Source organism: Cyanistes caeruleus, chromosome 13, assembly GCF_971803275.1.
Source record: "Cyanistes caeruleus chromosome 13, bCyaCae1.hap1.1, whole genome shotgun sequence".
In the NCBI taxonomy this organism is placed as follows: domain Eukaryota; kingdom Metazoa; phylum Chordata; class Aves; order Passeriformes; family Paridae; genus Cyanistes; species Cyanistes caeruleus.
In genome coordinates, this window is record NC_141713.1 from 18446304 (window position 1) to 18460508 (window position 14205).

At 60.3% G+C, this 14205-nt stretch overlaps 2 protein-coding genes across 2 annotated transcripts; one reads left to right on the forward strand and one right to left on the reverse strand.

The window, feature by feature from the left end:
- Positions 1-573: 573 nt before the first annotated feature.
- Positions 574-6896, reverse strand: LOC111934277 (cytochrome P450 1A5-like). Its single transcript, XM_086849438.1, has 7 exons — positions 4552-6896; positions 3088-3981; positions 2376-2502; positions 1781-1870; positions 1576-1699; positions 1307-1393; positions 574-1067 (listed from the first exon to the last, which is right to left on the reverse strand). The coding sequence occupies exons 2-7, from the start codon at positions 3958-3960 to the stop codon at positions 761-763; spliced, it is 1608 nt and encodes a 535-aa protein (XP_086705564.1). The 5' UTR covers positions 3961-3981; positions 4552-6896; the 3' UTR covers positions 574-760.
- Positions 6897-7877: 981 nt separating this feature from the next.
- Positions 7878-13865, forward strand: LOC111933906 (cytochrome P450 1A4-like). Its single transcript, XM_086849435.1, has 7 exons — positions 7878-7961; positions 9109-10008; positions 10148-10274; positions 10527-10616; positions 10698-10821; positions 11259-11345; positions 12603-13865. Exons 1-7 carry the CDS (start codon positions 7878-7880, stop codon positions 12907-12909), a joined length of 1719 nt encoding a protein of 572 aa, XP_086705561.1. The 3' UTR covers positions 12910-13865.
- Positions 13866-14205: the final 340 nt, after the last annotated feature.

A 14205-nucleotide genomic window follows, 5' to 3' on the forward strand; every position in this document is an offset into this window, starting at 1 on the left:
GCGGCTTTGCGTGCGAGCTGGGGAAAAGGAGGCATCTGGCTCTGCTGGCATGGGCTGACTGGCAGCCAATGTAAACTCTTGGATTTGAGCTGGAGCAATTCCTGGTTCTCATTCTCTTCCTGCTGTGAAAACACCTTTGTTCCAGCCCAGAACAGCAGCAGCTCGGCTTTCTCAGCAGCCAGGGCTGGAGGTGTCCTTCCCTGTGTCCTTCCTCGTGTCCTTCCCTGTGTCCTTCCCTGTGTCCTTCCTCGTGTCCTTCCCTGTGTCCTTCCCTGTGTCCTTCCTCGTGTCCTTCAGGGCCACCAGTGACCATGGTGAAGGAGGTGGGTGAAGGCTCAAGTTGCACCAGGGGAAGTTTGGATTATGGGGAAATTTCTCCACCATAAAAGTGGTCATTGGTGGAGTTAGTGATGGGATGAGGGTTAGTGGTGGCCTTGGTGATATTAAAGCCTTTTCCAACCTAAACAATTCTGTAATTTGGAGATCATGATGAGGGCTGTGGGGTTACGGCCTGGCTTGGCTGTCCTGCATCTATCAGAGAGCGATTCCGAAAGGATACAGCCCAAGACTGGATGTGGTGGAATAGACAGCTTTTAATGGAATACCCAACACTAGAAACACCAGGAAACAAAGCAGGCAACGATTGCTACAGAACAAAGCAGATAAAACAAGAGCCCAAATGGTTTCAGTTTATCCCATCACCCCACAGAGTTCTTCCAGAGCCAGCCCTGCTGCAAGGACACTCTGGAGGTGTCGCCGCTCAGCTCCTGTCCTTCACGGGGAAGCGCTGCCTGACCTGGAAGTGCTCACACCTCTTGTGCTTCAGGGACAGTCCGTAGAGAGGGGTCATGTCCACCCTGCTGCCCTTGCAGACGCTGAACTCCAGCTGCTGGAGCAGCGTGGCCAGGAAGAGGAACACCTGCCACCGGGCAATGTTCTCTCCGATGCACCTCCTCTTCCCCAGGCCAAACACCAACACCTGCTCCGCCTCCTCCTTGTTCAATTTGGTCCCATCAGCACTGAGGAAACGCTCGGGCCTGAAGGTTTCTGGGTCCTTCCAAAGCTTCCTGGAAGGGAGAACATCAGAGATGTCGAGATGCTTTCTCCTGGTCATGGGTGTCAGTGGGACATTGGAAGGTGGGAACTGTCAGGAGGAACATCCTTGATGGTTTTGCACTACAGGAGGGGACCTGTTTGTCACCACAGGAGGGGACCTGTTTGTCACTACAGGAGGGGACCTGTTTGCCACCACAGGAGGGGACCTGTTTGTCACCACAGGAGGGTTTGTGCCTCACAAGACACTTACTCATCATGGTTCGTTTGCCACTGGTTGACGAACACGCAGCGACCCTTTGGGATGTAGTAGCCGTTCAACACCGTGTCCTTGGTGGTGCTGGGGAGAGAAAAGATGGAGAGTTGGGCAAGCCCAAAGGTTTTTCTGCATCCTCAGGGGACTGCCAGGCTGCTCCTGAAGGCTGTGTCGGTTCTGTGGGGGCAGTTGTGTCCTCCACGAACCGTAAGATGGTGCCTCAAGGCCGCCTCATCCCCAGAGCAGCTCTGCCAGCCCTCCCGTACCTGTGTGGGATGGTGAAGGGCAGGAAGGAGGAATGCCTGAACATCTCCAGGATAAAAGCTTCCGTGTAGGGCAGCGTGCCCCGGTCCGACAGCCGCGGCCGCCTCTCCCGCCCAATGGTCCGGTCTGGGGGAGGTGGAGAGCGAGAAGGGGGTCAGGGCTGAGCAGAGAGGGCTGGCCCCAGAGGAATGTGGTTTGGGGACTCACCGAGCTCTTCCTGGATCTTCCTCTGGATGTCGGGGTACGTCACAAGGTACATGAGGCTCCAGGACAGGGCTGTGGTCACGGTGTCGAAGCCTGGGCAGAGAGGACAGGGTGTGTGGGTGAGCTCAGCATGACACCCACCCTGGCCTGCTGGCTGACCATCATGCTCTGGGCTGCCTGAGGAGGCAGGGGACATCCTGGACACGAGCAAGGCTTGGGGCTTTCTTCTGCCATAAAAAAACTTTGCTAAAATAACCTGCTTTCCCAACCTGTCCCGCTCCTGGCTTGTGTCAGGTTTGTACAACTTCTTGGGAATTGGGGGAATTTCTACAGAAAGATGAGTCAGCCCACAGACATCTCCCAGAGCCAGGAAAAACCACCCCGGCTTGTGAGGCTCTGCTGAGCTCTAACCCCTGCCCTTCACTTTTCCAGAGCTGATATCCCAGCCCGGTCTCTAGAGGTATCCCTGGAAGGTCCAGCGAGCAGGAGAGCGAGTGCTTAGACCCAAACCAGCTGGTGTTGGACAAGGGTGAGACAGCAGGAGCTGGAGAAAATCTGAGAGCGTCTGCCACAGCTGAGGGAAGGTGGGAGAGGATACCCGCTCCAAAGAGGTCGTTGACGAGGTTGACGATCTTCTCCTTGGGGACCTGCGTGGCTGTGCTTGCTGCCAGTTTTCTGTCCAGGCACTGCTCGATGAGGGAGTCCGTGATGTCCCGGATGTTGTTCTGAGGTGAGGAGGAGACAAGGTCATGGAGCAGGGCTGGCAGAGGGCTGGGTGCTCCTGGGGGAGCCCGGGGTCACGCCAGCTCTGGGGAGCATCACCCCTCAGCTCCTGTGGTCCCGATGGAAACAAGGAGAGGGCTCTCCCAGGAACCCAGGCACAGAGCAGATGTTCAGCCACCAGACTGGTCACATCTCACAGGGAATCGAGGAGATGTTGAGAGGCTCATGAAGGGCAGGTTCAGGTGGGACATCAGGAAAAGGTTCCTCCCCCAGAGGGTGGTGGGGCTCTGACCAGGCTCCCCAGGGAACAGGCACAGCCCCAAAGTTGCCAGAGCTCCAGGGGAGTTTGGAGAACACTCTGAGGGCACAGGGTGGGATCTCTGGGGGGTGTGTGCAGGGCCAGGAGTGGGACTGGATGATCCATGCGAGAGCCAACTGAGGATATTCCATGATTCCATGAGATTCTAGGAATCTGTGAGAAGGAGGACTGGGGTGGGACAATGGCCATTGCTGCTTGGCTGCCAGAACAAAAGCACCGTGCTGATAGAGCGGGGAGGAGAGCAGCTGAGCGTCCTGCAAGCTCTTACCTCATCGTAGGTCTCATAGTGCTCCTTGACCCTCTTCTGCAGAAAGCTGAGTAAGTACCTGTTGAAATCTAGAAACATTTTCATGCTGCGGCTGGGGAGGTACCGGAGCACGGGGATGAAGTCGGCTGGGTTGCCGGCAGCAGCCACATTGGTGAACTTCTCGGTAGAATTCACCAGGCTGAGCAGCTCCTGGTCCTCGTGCTCGTAGCGCTTGCCGAAGCACATGGCACAGATGACGTTGGTCACCGACACCACCAGGTACCGGTAGGGCTCAAACCTCTTCTCCTCCTCCATCAGCTGCAGGAATTTGGTGACCAGGTACTCGGCCTCCTTGGAGACGTGCTCCTCCAGCAGGCAGCTGCAGGACGACGTGGGGCTGGGGGCGATGGAGAAGCTCTTCAGGGCGCTCTGGGCCAGCTTCCTGCGCGCTTTCCACACCTCCCCGGAGTCGGGGCTGAACGTCAGGCTCTGCCCGTCCGTGACAAAGCGGAAGCTGTAGAGGTCGGGGCGCCCCATGAAGTCCTCTCCTTGCTTGACCAGGGCTTGCCTGATGGTGTCGAGCCCGCCGAGCACCAGCACGGGCCTGGTGCCGATGCGCACCTCCATCACGTCCCCGTAGCGCCGGCTCAGCCGCGTCAGCGCCAGGTGCGTGTCCTTGCGCAGCTCCAGCACGTTCCCCAGGATGGGATAGCCCCGCGGGCCCGGCGGCCTCCGCAGCCCCTCGGCCACGGCCTGCTGCTGCTGCTGCTGCTGCTGCTGCTGCAGCCACTGGAGCAGCAGGAACACCAGGCAGAAGACGGCGGCCACCAGCATCACCTCGCTGGCCGACACCGCGGCGGGGCTCCCCAGCAGCCCCATGGCAGCCTTCAGCATCCCCGCCGGCTCGGAGCGGCCCTGCGCGAGGGAAACGGAGGCACGGCAAGAGCCGCCATCAGCCAGGGGCTCAGCGCTGCGCCTCTTCCTGACGCTGCCACGGGCAGCCCTGGACCAGCTCAGGGGCCGGAGCTGCCCCCGCATGGCTGGGGCTTTCCAGCGGCACGGGCTGCACATCCAAGAAGGCTCCAAACGCGCCCACCCATCCCTTAAGGGGGACCTCAAGCCGTCAGAGCCTCCAGCGACACCCCTTTCCCCGCGGCAGGAAACCCAAAGCCCCACTGGCACAGCCGTGGCTCCTGCCCAGGGCGTGCAAAACCGCAGCTCGGCACATGCCGGGGAAGCGGGAGGAAAGGAACGGCTGCTCCTCCGTAAATGCGGCTCTAGGGCTGCCAAAGCCATCAGGAGTTACAGGCAGGAGGATGGAGCTGCTGGCCACACTCCTGGGGCACTCTGGGGAGCGGAGATGCCACAGGGCTGCTCTGTGAGAGCACACAGCTCACTGCGTGAGCAGGGACACCCAAAACTGACCTTCCCAGCCTATATCCATGTTCAACCCTCCCTCCCCAAAACGCACAGGCTGGCTCCTACCTGCAAGTCCTTGGGCTGGTTTTTACTGTCCAGGGCTCCCAGCAGAGATCTGCACCGGGAGCAGGGGGAATCCTCCTCAAACTTCTCCTGTCACCTCGTTCTCCTCTGCCTGCTCCTTCTTGTGCCACCTGGAAGTCCAAGGCTCTCCAAGCTCGCCCCTCACTGGGTATTTATGTCCCGAGGGATGGGACCGGGACGCTGCAAAGCCCTTGGGAATAGCTACCCATTAACAGACTGGGCTGAGCCTGGCCAGAGCCTGCCCGGGAAGCCAAGGAAGAGTCTTTCTCCCCTCCAACAGGCTCTGGGGCACGAATGGTGACTTCTTCTCCAGGCCAGGGACCTGGAGCCTCTGTGGGGAGGAAGAAGGCGTCCCTAAGCCCTGCCATGGGGACGATGTCGGACACGAAGGCAGCATCGCTTGCCTACGGAATGTGGGTGCTAGCGTTTCCCAAAAAACTTTTCTGGGCTGGCCAGGCCGTTTCCAGAAGGCGGAGTGGGCTGTCACCGGCACGGGCACTCGGGAGGTGCTGGGGGGCTGCGGGCTGTGAGCGAGGGGACACGTTTGTGGCGAGGCACCCACAGCCCTCCCCATCCATCCCTGGGGAAATCAGCCGGCAGGTCCCGGGAGCGGCAGGATCGGCCGGGCCAGGGGCAGAGCCAGGCTCCGGTTAACGATTGGCCAGGTTTGCGTGAGAAGGCGGCTGGCTCGCTTCCCCCGGCTCCTCCGGGGCAAACAGGCAGCGAGGAGGAGGAGGAGGAGTGGCGGGGCAGAGGGGAGGAGGTGACCCCGGCAGATATGACAGGTGAAGGGGCAGCACGGGGCAAGGCTGGGGCAGTTCATCCCCGCAAAACACTGGGTGGCACCCGACAGAGAAATGCTGGAGCTAGCGAGGCTGCTTCTCCGGGCGGGGCAAAATTCTGGGGAGTTTTGGAAGCGCAGCTGGGATGAGCAGGAATGAGCCAGAGCTTGGGGGTTTAGCCCGAAGTTTCCTTCAATCTTTGAAAATTCCGGTGGGAATTTGGCCCAGGTGAAAGCTGAGCTAATATTTAATAAAGGCTTTCAACATCTGGTCTAATCGGGCTCGTTAATAGCCATGACGCCGTTCATTAATGTTTGGCAAGAACAGTTACAAAACGCCGGCTGCTAATATTCCTGCTGATAATTCCCAGGAATGCCGCAGCCCTTCCAGCCCCGGCAAGACCCTTGGGAACGCTTTTGGGGAGCAGGGCTGGCTGGATCCCAATGGATCTATCCGGACCCCATTGCATGGGGTCGGGTTGGGGCTGGGGGGAGCTGAGTGACCCCCGACACCCCCCAGCAGCGTTTCAGACCTTGCGCTGATCCTGAACTCATCCACTCCGCATCCATCACATCCCAAAGCTCTGGAGAAGCTGAGGAGAGTCCCGGAGAGCTTCTGCAGGACCCTTTTCCACCCCTTCCCAGCCCTCCCCGGCTCGCCGGTGGCTGCCAAGCCCTGCGATGGCAGGCTGCCTCCTGATGAGAACAGAGTTGCGTGCCAGGCAGTCTCACACCCCAAAAACACCTTCAAAACATCCTCACCCCCGGCCGCCGCCCCTCGCCGAGGGACCTGGGGACGCGTGCGAGGCATCCCCGGCCGGCCTTTATGGACACCGTGCCGAGCGTCCCCAGCCGTGGGGCACATTTGTGACATTTGTGACATTCGTGGTCAGCCCTGCGGCACGGGGCACCGCTCGGTGTCGCCTGGCGCTGAGAGGGGACGTTTCAGGTGGGCACCACCGGTACCTCCCCGCTTTGTGCTCCCCTCTCCTGGCGGCTGGAAAAGGCTGGGATGGCCGTGTCCTGTGGAGGGGTCACAAATGCCCGGGGTCACTGCTGTCCCCCCGCAGGCGCTGCAGCACCCTGGGGCAGAGGTCACCCTTGTTGACTCCGACCATTGTCCCCAGCGCAGGAGATCCCCCCACAAGCTCCCCAGCCAGCCGTGGGGGCAGCCGGTCCTGAGCTGCTCCGGCGCCGCCTTGACCCCGGGCCAGGCTCCTGGACGTGAGGCCACCGCCCTGGTCCTTTAAAAACCATTTCCCCCCCCACCCACCCGTAGCGTGACTGCGAGTGACCGGGGTCACTGACTCCCGGGTCTGGCCGGAGCCCCTTCGCACGCGATGTCCCTAATGCCACCTCTGGGACCCCCCGGCGGGGCGGGACCCCCTGGCCCATTTCCCACCTGGTGCCAGCTGGGCTGGGAGCAAGGATGCGGGCGGAGGGGGCAGATTTTGGGAGCGGGCTGGCGCCCCTTGTCCTCCCTGAAGGGCAGGACCTGGCCCGTCACCCCACGGAGACCGGGGCTAGGGGCTGCCGGAGCCCCCCATCGGACACCGAGCATCGCCCCCCGACGCGTCCCCTGTCCCTCCGGCTGCACCCTCTGCCCCGTCCCAACCCCACCTCGCCCCTCGGGTCGCCGTGTCCCCAGGGGACAGAGGTGACAGAGGGCACGGCGGCTTCTCACGCGAACCTGGACAATCTTTAACCAGGTCGGGGCAGCCAGGGCCGTGACCCCCGGGGCTGCCCCGCCACCCACGTCCCCACGGGGACCCTAGGGAACTGTGGGGTGGTCCCGCAGAGCGAGGTGGGGAGCCACGCACGCAGCCGGTGGCGCCCGCTCTGCCCCGCCGGGCTCAGCGGCGGCGGGACGGGCACGGTCCCCGCGGGGATGCGCGATCGCTTGAACTCCGCGCTGGCTGGTGGTCCGCGCTCATCCCCGCGTGTTGGCGGGGGTTAAACCCCCCAATCCCCCCAAATCCCCCCAATCCCCCGCTCCCGGCCCGTACCGCCCTCCCCGGGGCGCTTTTCCCACGCTCCCGCCGTCCCCGCGGCTCCGCGCAGCGCGGGTGTCCCGGGGCTGCGGGTGTGGGTGTACGGAACCCTCGGGGTCTGGGTGGGAGCAGGACAGGCGGGGCAGCCCCGGGGGGGTCCTGGGGAGCAGCGGGGCCCGGGACCGGCGCCTTTAAGATCCTGCCGGTAGCGTGACTGGAGTGACCGGGGCGGTGCGGGTTTGCCCAAACATCCCGCCCTCTTCGCACGCGATGCCCGCCCCGGGCTGGAACCCACGGGCGGCACCGATACCCCCCCACCCCCGCACCCCACACCGCGACCTACCGGGACCCCTCTCCCTCCCCTGCCCGCCCCGCAGCCTCCGCTCCGCCCGATGCGCGGGGAGCGGGGGTCCCGCACCCACGAGTGCCTCAGAGAAAGGGGGGGGGGGGTCGGGGGTCCTGGGGGGGTCCGGGCAGTTCTTGGGGAGTTTGGGTCACGTGACGGGTGACGGGCCGGCCAATCAGAGCGCGGGGCGATGCATATAAAGCAGGAGCGGCGGGGAGCGGGCACCTGTCCCGGGCCCGGGCCCCTCCCGCCGCTCCGCGCCGCTCCCGCAGAGGTGAGTACCGGAGAGCCCTCACCGCCATGGGCTCCCCGGGCCTTCCAGCACCCCCACGGCACCCCCGGGTGATGGACAGCCCCGCCGTGGGCTGTCCTCCCTTTCCGACCCCAGCAGCATCCTTCCCCCCCACCTGTTGGAAGGTGATTTTTGGGGGTCCTGGGGGTAATGTTCCCCTCACGGCTCTTTCCGCTGCCGAGGGCTGGGAAAGGGGTCCCAGCTGGGCTGCACCCTCTGCAGGGCAAGGTCCCCAGAACCCCCCAGGATTTGCCCCCAGGGGTGTCCTGTGGGGGGTTTGTGGCACCCTGCCAAACCCAAGGGAAGGGGCGACTTGACTGCCAACCTCCTCCCAGCCCTGCTCGGGGCTTTTGGGAGGATTTCATCCTGCGAGGAGCCGGGAGCTGGACTCGATGATGCTTAGGAGTCTCTGCCAGCTTGAGGGACTCAGTGATTCCGTGGTTTGTGACAGAGATGCGAGCAGGGTGCACCCACCCCGCTGCAGACAGAGCTGTTTCTGATAGCCGTGGATCTTTGGGACGATGCCTGGCACTGCTGTGTTTCACCTGCTCGGTGACTCGAATTAGGATCAGCTCTCCTCTAGCCAAGTGCTCTGGAAAAGACTTAGAGGAGAAAATAAAGGTCCTGTGGTTAAGAAAGCACCATTGCTTTCCTGGCACCTAGAGAGAAAGTTGGGGGACCTATTCCTTCCACTCCCGGCTAGCGAAAAAGCTGCTTTTTAGTGCGAGGAGTTTCCTAAAGCGCAGCAGCTGCGGATGAGAAGTGAAGCCCAGCTCTGCTCCTGTCGTGCGCTGCTCTGTCGCTGCTCCAAGAGTCTCAGCCTAGAGACCAGCCCCAGTTCCTAACGCGTCTTTGCTTTCTTCCTGAGGGCTCTGCACGCCGGCTCTGCCGCGGGGAAAGGGGTGTCGCTGGAGGCTCTGACGGCTTGAGGTCCCCCTTAAGGGATGGGTGGGCGCGTTTGGAGCCTTCTTGGATGTGCAGCCCGTGCCGCTGGAAAGCCCCAGCCATGCGGGGGCAGCTCCGGCCCCTGAGCTGGTCCAGGGCTGCCCGTGGCAGCGTCAGGAAGAGGCGCAGCGCTGAGCCCCTGGCTGATGGCGGCTCTTGCCGTGCCTCCGTTTCCCTCGCGCAGGGCCGCTCCGAGCCGGCGGGGATGCTGAAGGCTGCCATGGGGCTGCTGGGGAGCCCCGCCGCGGTGTCGGCCAGCGAGGTGATGCTGGTGGCCGCCGTCTTCTGCCTGGTGTTCCTGCTGCTCCAGTGGCTGCAGCAGCAGCAGCAGCAGCAGCAGCAGCAGCAGCGGGCCGTGGCCGAGGGGCTGCGGAGGCCGCCGGGCCCGCGGGGCTATCCCATCCTGGGGAACGTGCTGGAGCTGCGCAAGGACACGCACCTGGCGCTGACGCGGCTGAGCCGGCGCTACGGGGACGTGATGGAGGTGCGCATCGGCACCAGGCCCGTGCTGGTGCTCGGCGGGCTCGACACCATCAGGCAAGCCCTGGTCAAGCAAGGAGAGGACTTCATGGGGCGCCCCGACCTCTACAGCTTCCACTACATCTCCAACGGGCAGAGCCTGGCGTTCAGCCCCGACTCCGGGGAGGTGTGGAAAGCGCGCAGGAAGCTGGCCCAGAGCGCCCTGAAGAGCTTCTCCATCGCCCCCAGCCCCACGTCGTCCTGCAGCTGCCTGCTGGAGGAGCACGTCTCCAAGGAGGCCGAGTACCTGGTCACCAAATTCCTGCAGCTGATGGAGGAGGAGAAGAGGTTTGACCTCAACCAGTACCTGGTGGTGTCGGTGGCTAACGTCATCTGTGCCATGTGCTTCGGCAAGCGCTACGAGCACGAGGACCAGGAGCTGCTCAGCCTGGTGAACCTGGGCAACGAGTTTGGAGAGGTTGCCGGGGGTGGCCACCCAGCCGACTTCATCCCCGTGCTCCGGTACCTCCCCAGCCGCACCATGGAGATCTTCAAGGACATCAACAGGCGCTTCAACGCCTTCGTGCAGAAAATTGTGCAGGAGCATTACAGCAGCTTTGATAAGGTAAGGGCTTGGATGCTCTTGTGTGTGGGGGGGACACCTCTGAGCTGCAGTTATTCCCCCCCCTCCCCACGAGTATTTGGGGCCGTTCTCCCCATCCCTGTGTGTCCACGGTGTCCCTGAGCCGCCAGGTCTTCCCCAGGAGCACATCCGGGACATCACGGACTCGCTGATTGGGCACTGCCAGGACAAGAGCGTCGGGGAGGATGCCCACGTCCAGCTCTCCAACGAGAAGATCATCCACATCGTCAATGACCTCTTTGGGGCAGGTGGGAACATTTCAGAGGGCGCCATTCTGTCTTTGGGATGAATCCCAAAGCTGGAGGCTGGGTGAAGACACGCAGCTGCGGGGCGGACACGTTGCTCACGTTTGGGTGTGTGCAGCTGCTGTTGGGAGCCCTCCTGAGAGGTGACCAGAACTTTTTGGTGGCAGCTGATGGGGGAACAAAGATCTGGAGCAGTGAAAGACCCACTCACCTGTCCTCTTGTGGTAACTGACTGCCTTTTCCCTGCCCATCTAGGCTTCGACACTGTGGCAACTGCCCTGTCCTGGAGCCTCATGTACAGTGCCTTGTACCCCGACATCCAGAGGAAGATCCAGGAAGAGCTCGGTGAGTCCCCAAACCACATTCCTCTGGGGCCAGCCCTCTCTGCTCAGCCCTGACCCCCTTCTCGCTCTCCACCTCCCCCAGACCGGACCATTGGGCGGGAGAGGCGGCCGCGGCTGTCGGACCGGGGCACGCTGCCCTACACGGAAGCTTTTATCCTGGAGATGTTCAGGCATTCCTCCTTCGTGCCCTTCACCATCCCACACAGGTACGGGCTGGAGTGGCTGACGTCTTATTTGGGGGTTTTTTTTGAGTAGTTTTCAGGGAGGTGCCATTTTGGCAGGGAATCGATCCCTGTGAGGGGGAAATATCCCAGCTTGTTGCCCTTCTGGGGTTGAATCCTTTGTTTTGAGGGTGGTTTCACCTCACAAATCTTTGCTGGGTTCATATTTCTTCCTGCCTTGGGAGGAACCGCATCACAACTTGTCTGGAATGAGCTGCTGAGTGAAACTGGAATTTTTCTGCTGGAGGAAAGTGTAACCAAGACTATTAAATCTCCCAAATGCAATCTGGGGTATTTCCTAGCCTGTCCTAAGGGCACGAATAGGGCTTTGAAGATGAAACCTCTGCAGGACTCGTTGGGCTTTGACTTGTCAGGAGCTGTGGGTCTCCTCTAACTTCCCTTTCCACCTGTGCTCCCTTCAGCACGACAAGAGCGACAGTGCTGAACGGTTACTACATCCCCAAGGACACCTGCGTGTTCATCAACCAGTGGCAGGTGAACCACGATGAGTGAGTATTCCAAACCCCCCTGCTCGTCTGGGCTGCCCTGGCTTCTCTTGGCATTCAGATCCTCGTGCCAAAAAACGACTGGATCACGTACACAAAGGCAGATTGGACCAAAAATGGTGTGGGCTTGATGCTGAGTGCAGCCTTGGTTCTCCTGGGCATGGAGCTGGTCCAGCTTGACTTGGGACCCGCTTCAGCTCTTCCCCAGCACCAGGGATTACCTAATTTATGTGGGAGCGCAGGCTGCTAGATAATCAGGAATGCGTCAATCCTGCTGCCAGATCCTGTGATCTGAGCTGGCAGCTCTGGATGTGCTCAGTGGGAATTGCTGGGTTCCCTTTTTAAGGGAGGAAAATGCAGCGAGACGACTCTGTCAAACTCAGTGGGCTTGTGTTGTGATTGCCGATAATCAGCTATAATCATAATCAGATAATATAATCAGTTATATGATAACAATCACTGTTAAATCCCTCCTGGCATCTCCCAGCAGCTGCACTGGGACAGGTTGGGAAGTTGGAATTTGAGAGGATTCAAAAAGGAAAAAAAACAACCCTGGTTCCCATTTTTCCTGTTTGAAGGGCTGCTGGCTGATCCCAGTGCTGAAGCTGCAGGTTCTCTGGCTGCTGGAATTAAATGGATGGAATTAAATCCATCTCTGGTGCCTGCCTGGGCAAACACAGCCCAAGCCTGGAACAGAGGTTTCAGCAGGCTGAACTGATGGAGTTTGACACGGAGTTGTGTTTTACACCAGGGCAGGGTTTGCCAAGGGCAGTTTGGGACGCTGGAGTGAGACAGTGCTGCAAAGCTCCTCTCTGCAAGGACAGGTTTTGCTCTCTGACCCATTGCAGGGGGTCAAAACTGTCATGATGCCCAAGGGCTGGACCCTCTGCTCTGGAGCCGGGACCTGGGGACACCTCAGAGCCCCTTCCAGGGCCTAAAGAGGCTCCAAGAGAGCTGGACAGGGAGCTCCAGCACAAGGGGGAATGGCTTCCCACTGCCAGAGGGCAGGGTTAGGTGGGATACTGGGAATAAATCCTTCCCTGTGAAGGTGGGGAGGCCGTGGCAGGGCTGCCCAGAGCAGCTGTGGCTGCCCCTGGGTCCCTGGCAGTGCCCAAGGCCAGGCTGGGCAAAGCTTGGAGCAGCCTGGGATGGTGCAAGGTGTCCCCGCCCATGGCAGGGAGTGGCACTGGTCAAGATTTGATGTCCCCAAACCGTTCCGTGACCAAAGCGCCCCTCAGGAGTGTCCCCTCTCTGCCCCAGGACCCTTTGGAAGGAGCCCTCAGCCTTCAAGCCCGAGCGGTTCCTGACCCCCGATGGGACAGAACTGAACCGGACGGAGGCTGAGAAGGTGCTGGCCTTCGGGCTGGGCAAGCGGCGCTGCCTCGGGGAGACCATCGGCCGCTGGGAGATCTTCCTCTTCCTCACCACGCTGCTGCAGCAGCTGCACTTCAGCCTGCGGCCTGGGGAGCATGTGGACATCACCCCCCAGTACGGACTGACCATGAAGTACAAGAAGTGCGAGGCTTTCCAGATCCAGCAGCGTTTTCCCTTGAAAAGCTCGCCGTGAGCTGCTGCCGGGGGAGGCAGCCCCGGGAGCCGGACACTCGGCCTTGTTGTGGTTGCTGAGGCTGCCTGTCGCTGCCTGTGCTGCTTCACCAGAGGCTGGTTCCTCCCCTGGGAATGGCAGCTGGGCTTGGTGAGGCTTTTCCCAGCCCCTGGAGCCAGCTCCATCACCCCTTCCCACAGGGATGCTCCCAGGAGCTCTCTTGGAGAGGTCCAGCCTGTGGTGGGGAGCGGGATGCTCAAGGCTTGCCATGTCCTCCACCTGCCACGGTATATTATAAAATAATATATTTTATTATATAAATAAAGCTATAGGTTCCTCTCCTGCCCAGGATCCTGCCCAGCAGTATCCCACAGGCTGAAATCCTCTTTTCCAACCCCTTGTGCCGCCAGGAATGGGCTCTTCCCGCTGCTTCAGAAAGGCTTTGGAGGCTGGAGAAGAGTCCACCCCTGTCCTGGGGACACCCACACACCCCAATTCCTGGAATGTAAACTCATGGAGTGAATTCCAGAGTGTTCCTACCGATTTAAAAAAATAAAATAAAATCCACCAGCAGTGCTGCTCACAAATTGAGATTTTAAATCAATCCCTACTGTGGAGCCTCCTGGAAAATCCCAAAGGATTGAGGAAGAGGGAACTGTAGGACACTCCTAGCTTTCAGAATAACTCTGTATTTGCTGCCTTTATTAATATCAGGGGTTAATTTTATATTATTGCTTAGTCAAGCAATAGATTTCTATAGCCAGAAAAAGGAGCAAGGGTTTGAGGATCGAGGGAGGTGCCTCGTGCTGCATTCAGTGAAGCCTCATGGCAAACGGAGCAGCAATTCCTGCCTGTTTGTGCCTGTTTGGAACGCAGCCCAGTGCTGGCATGGAAGCCACACCGTATTTCTAACCCTATAAATAATTATATCAACGTTTCTTAGGTTTCTTTCTGATCTTATTTCACTGGGAAATTATTTTTTTGGGGGAGAGAGGGGGGAAAAACGCTTTATGCTTCTCTATCATCCTTAAAAATGTGAGTTGGTGTGTTGGATCAGGGATTTTCCAGTGGGAAATGAGTGGGCTGTGGCTCCAGTGGTATTGGGGGAGGATTTCAGCCCGAAGGGAGCCGGTTCTGGTCCTTCTCCTGGGTAAAGTCTCAGCTGGGATGGGCAGAAAACCCATCAGGGTCAGTTCAGGGATTCGCTGAAAACCGGGAGTAGCTTTTTATCCCTGGAGAAATGGAATGGCCAGGTCAGAGCCAGCCTTTCAGGGAGCCATCCATGGGGGGAGGTTCCATCCCCACCTCAGAGCACCA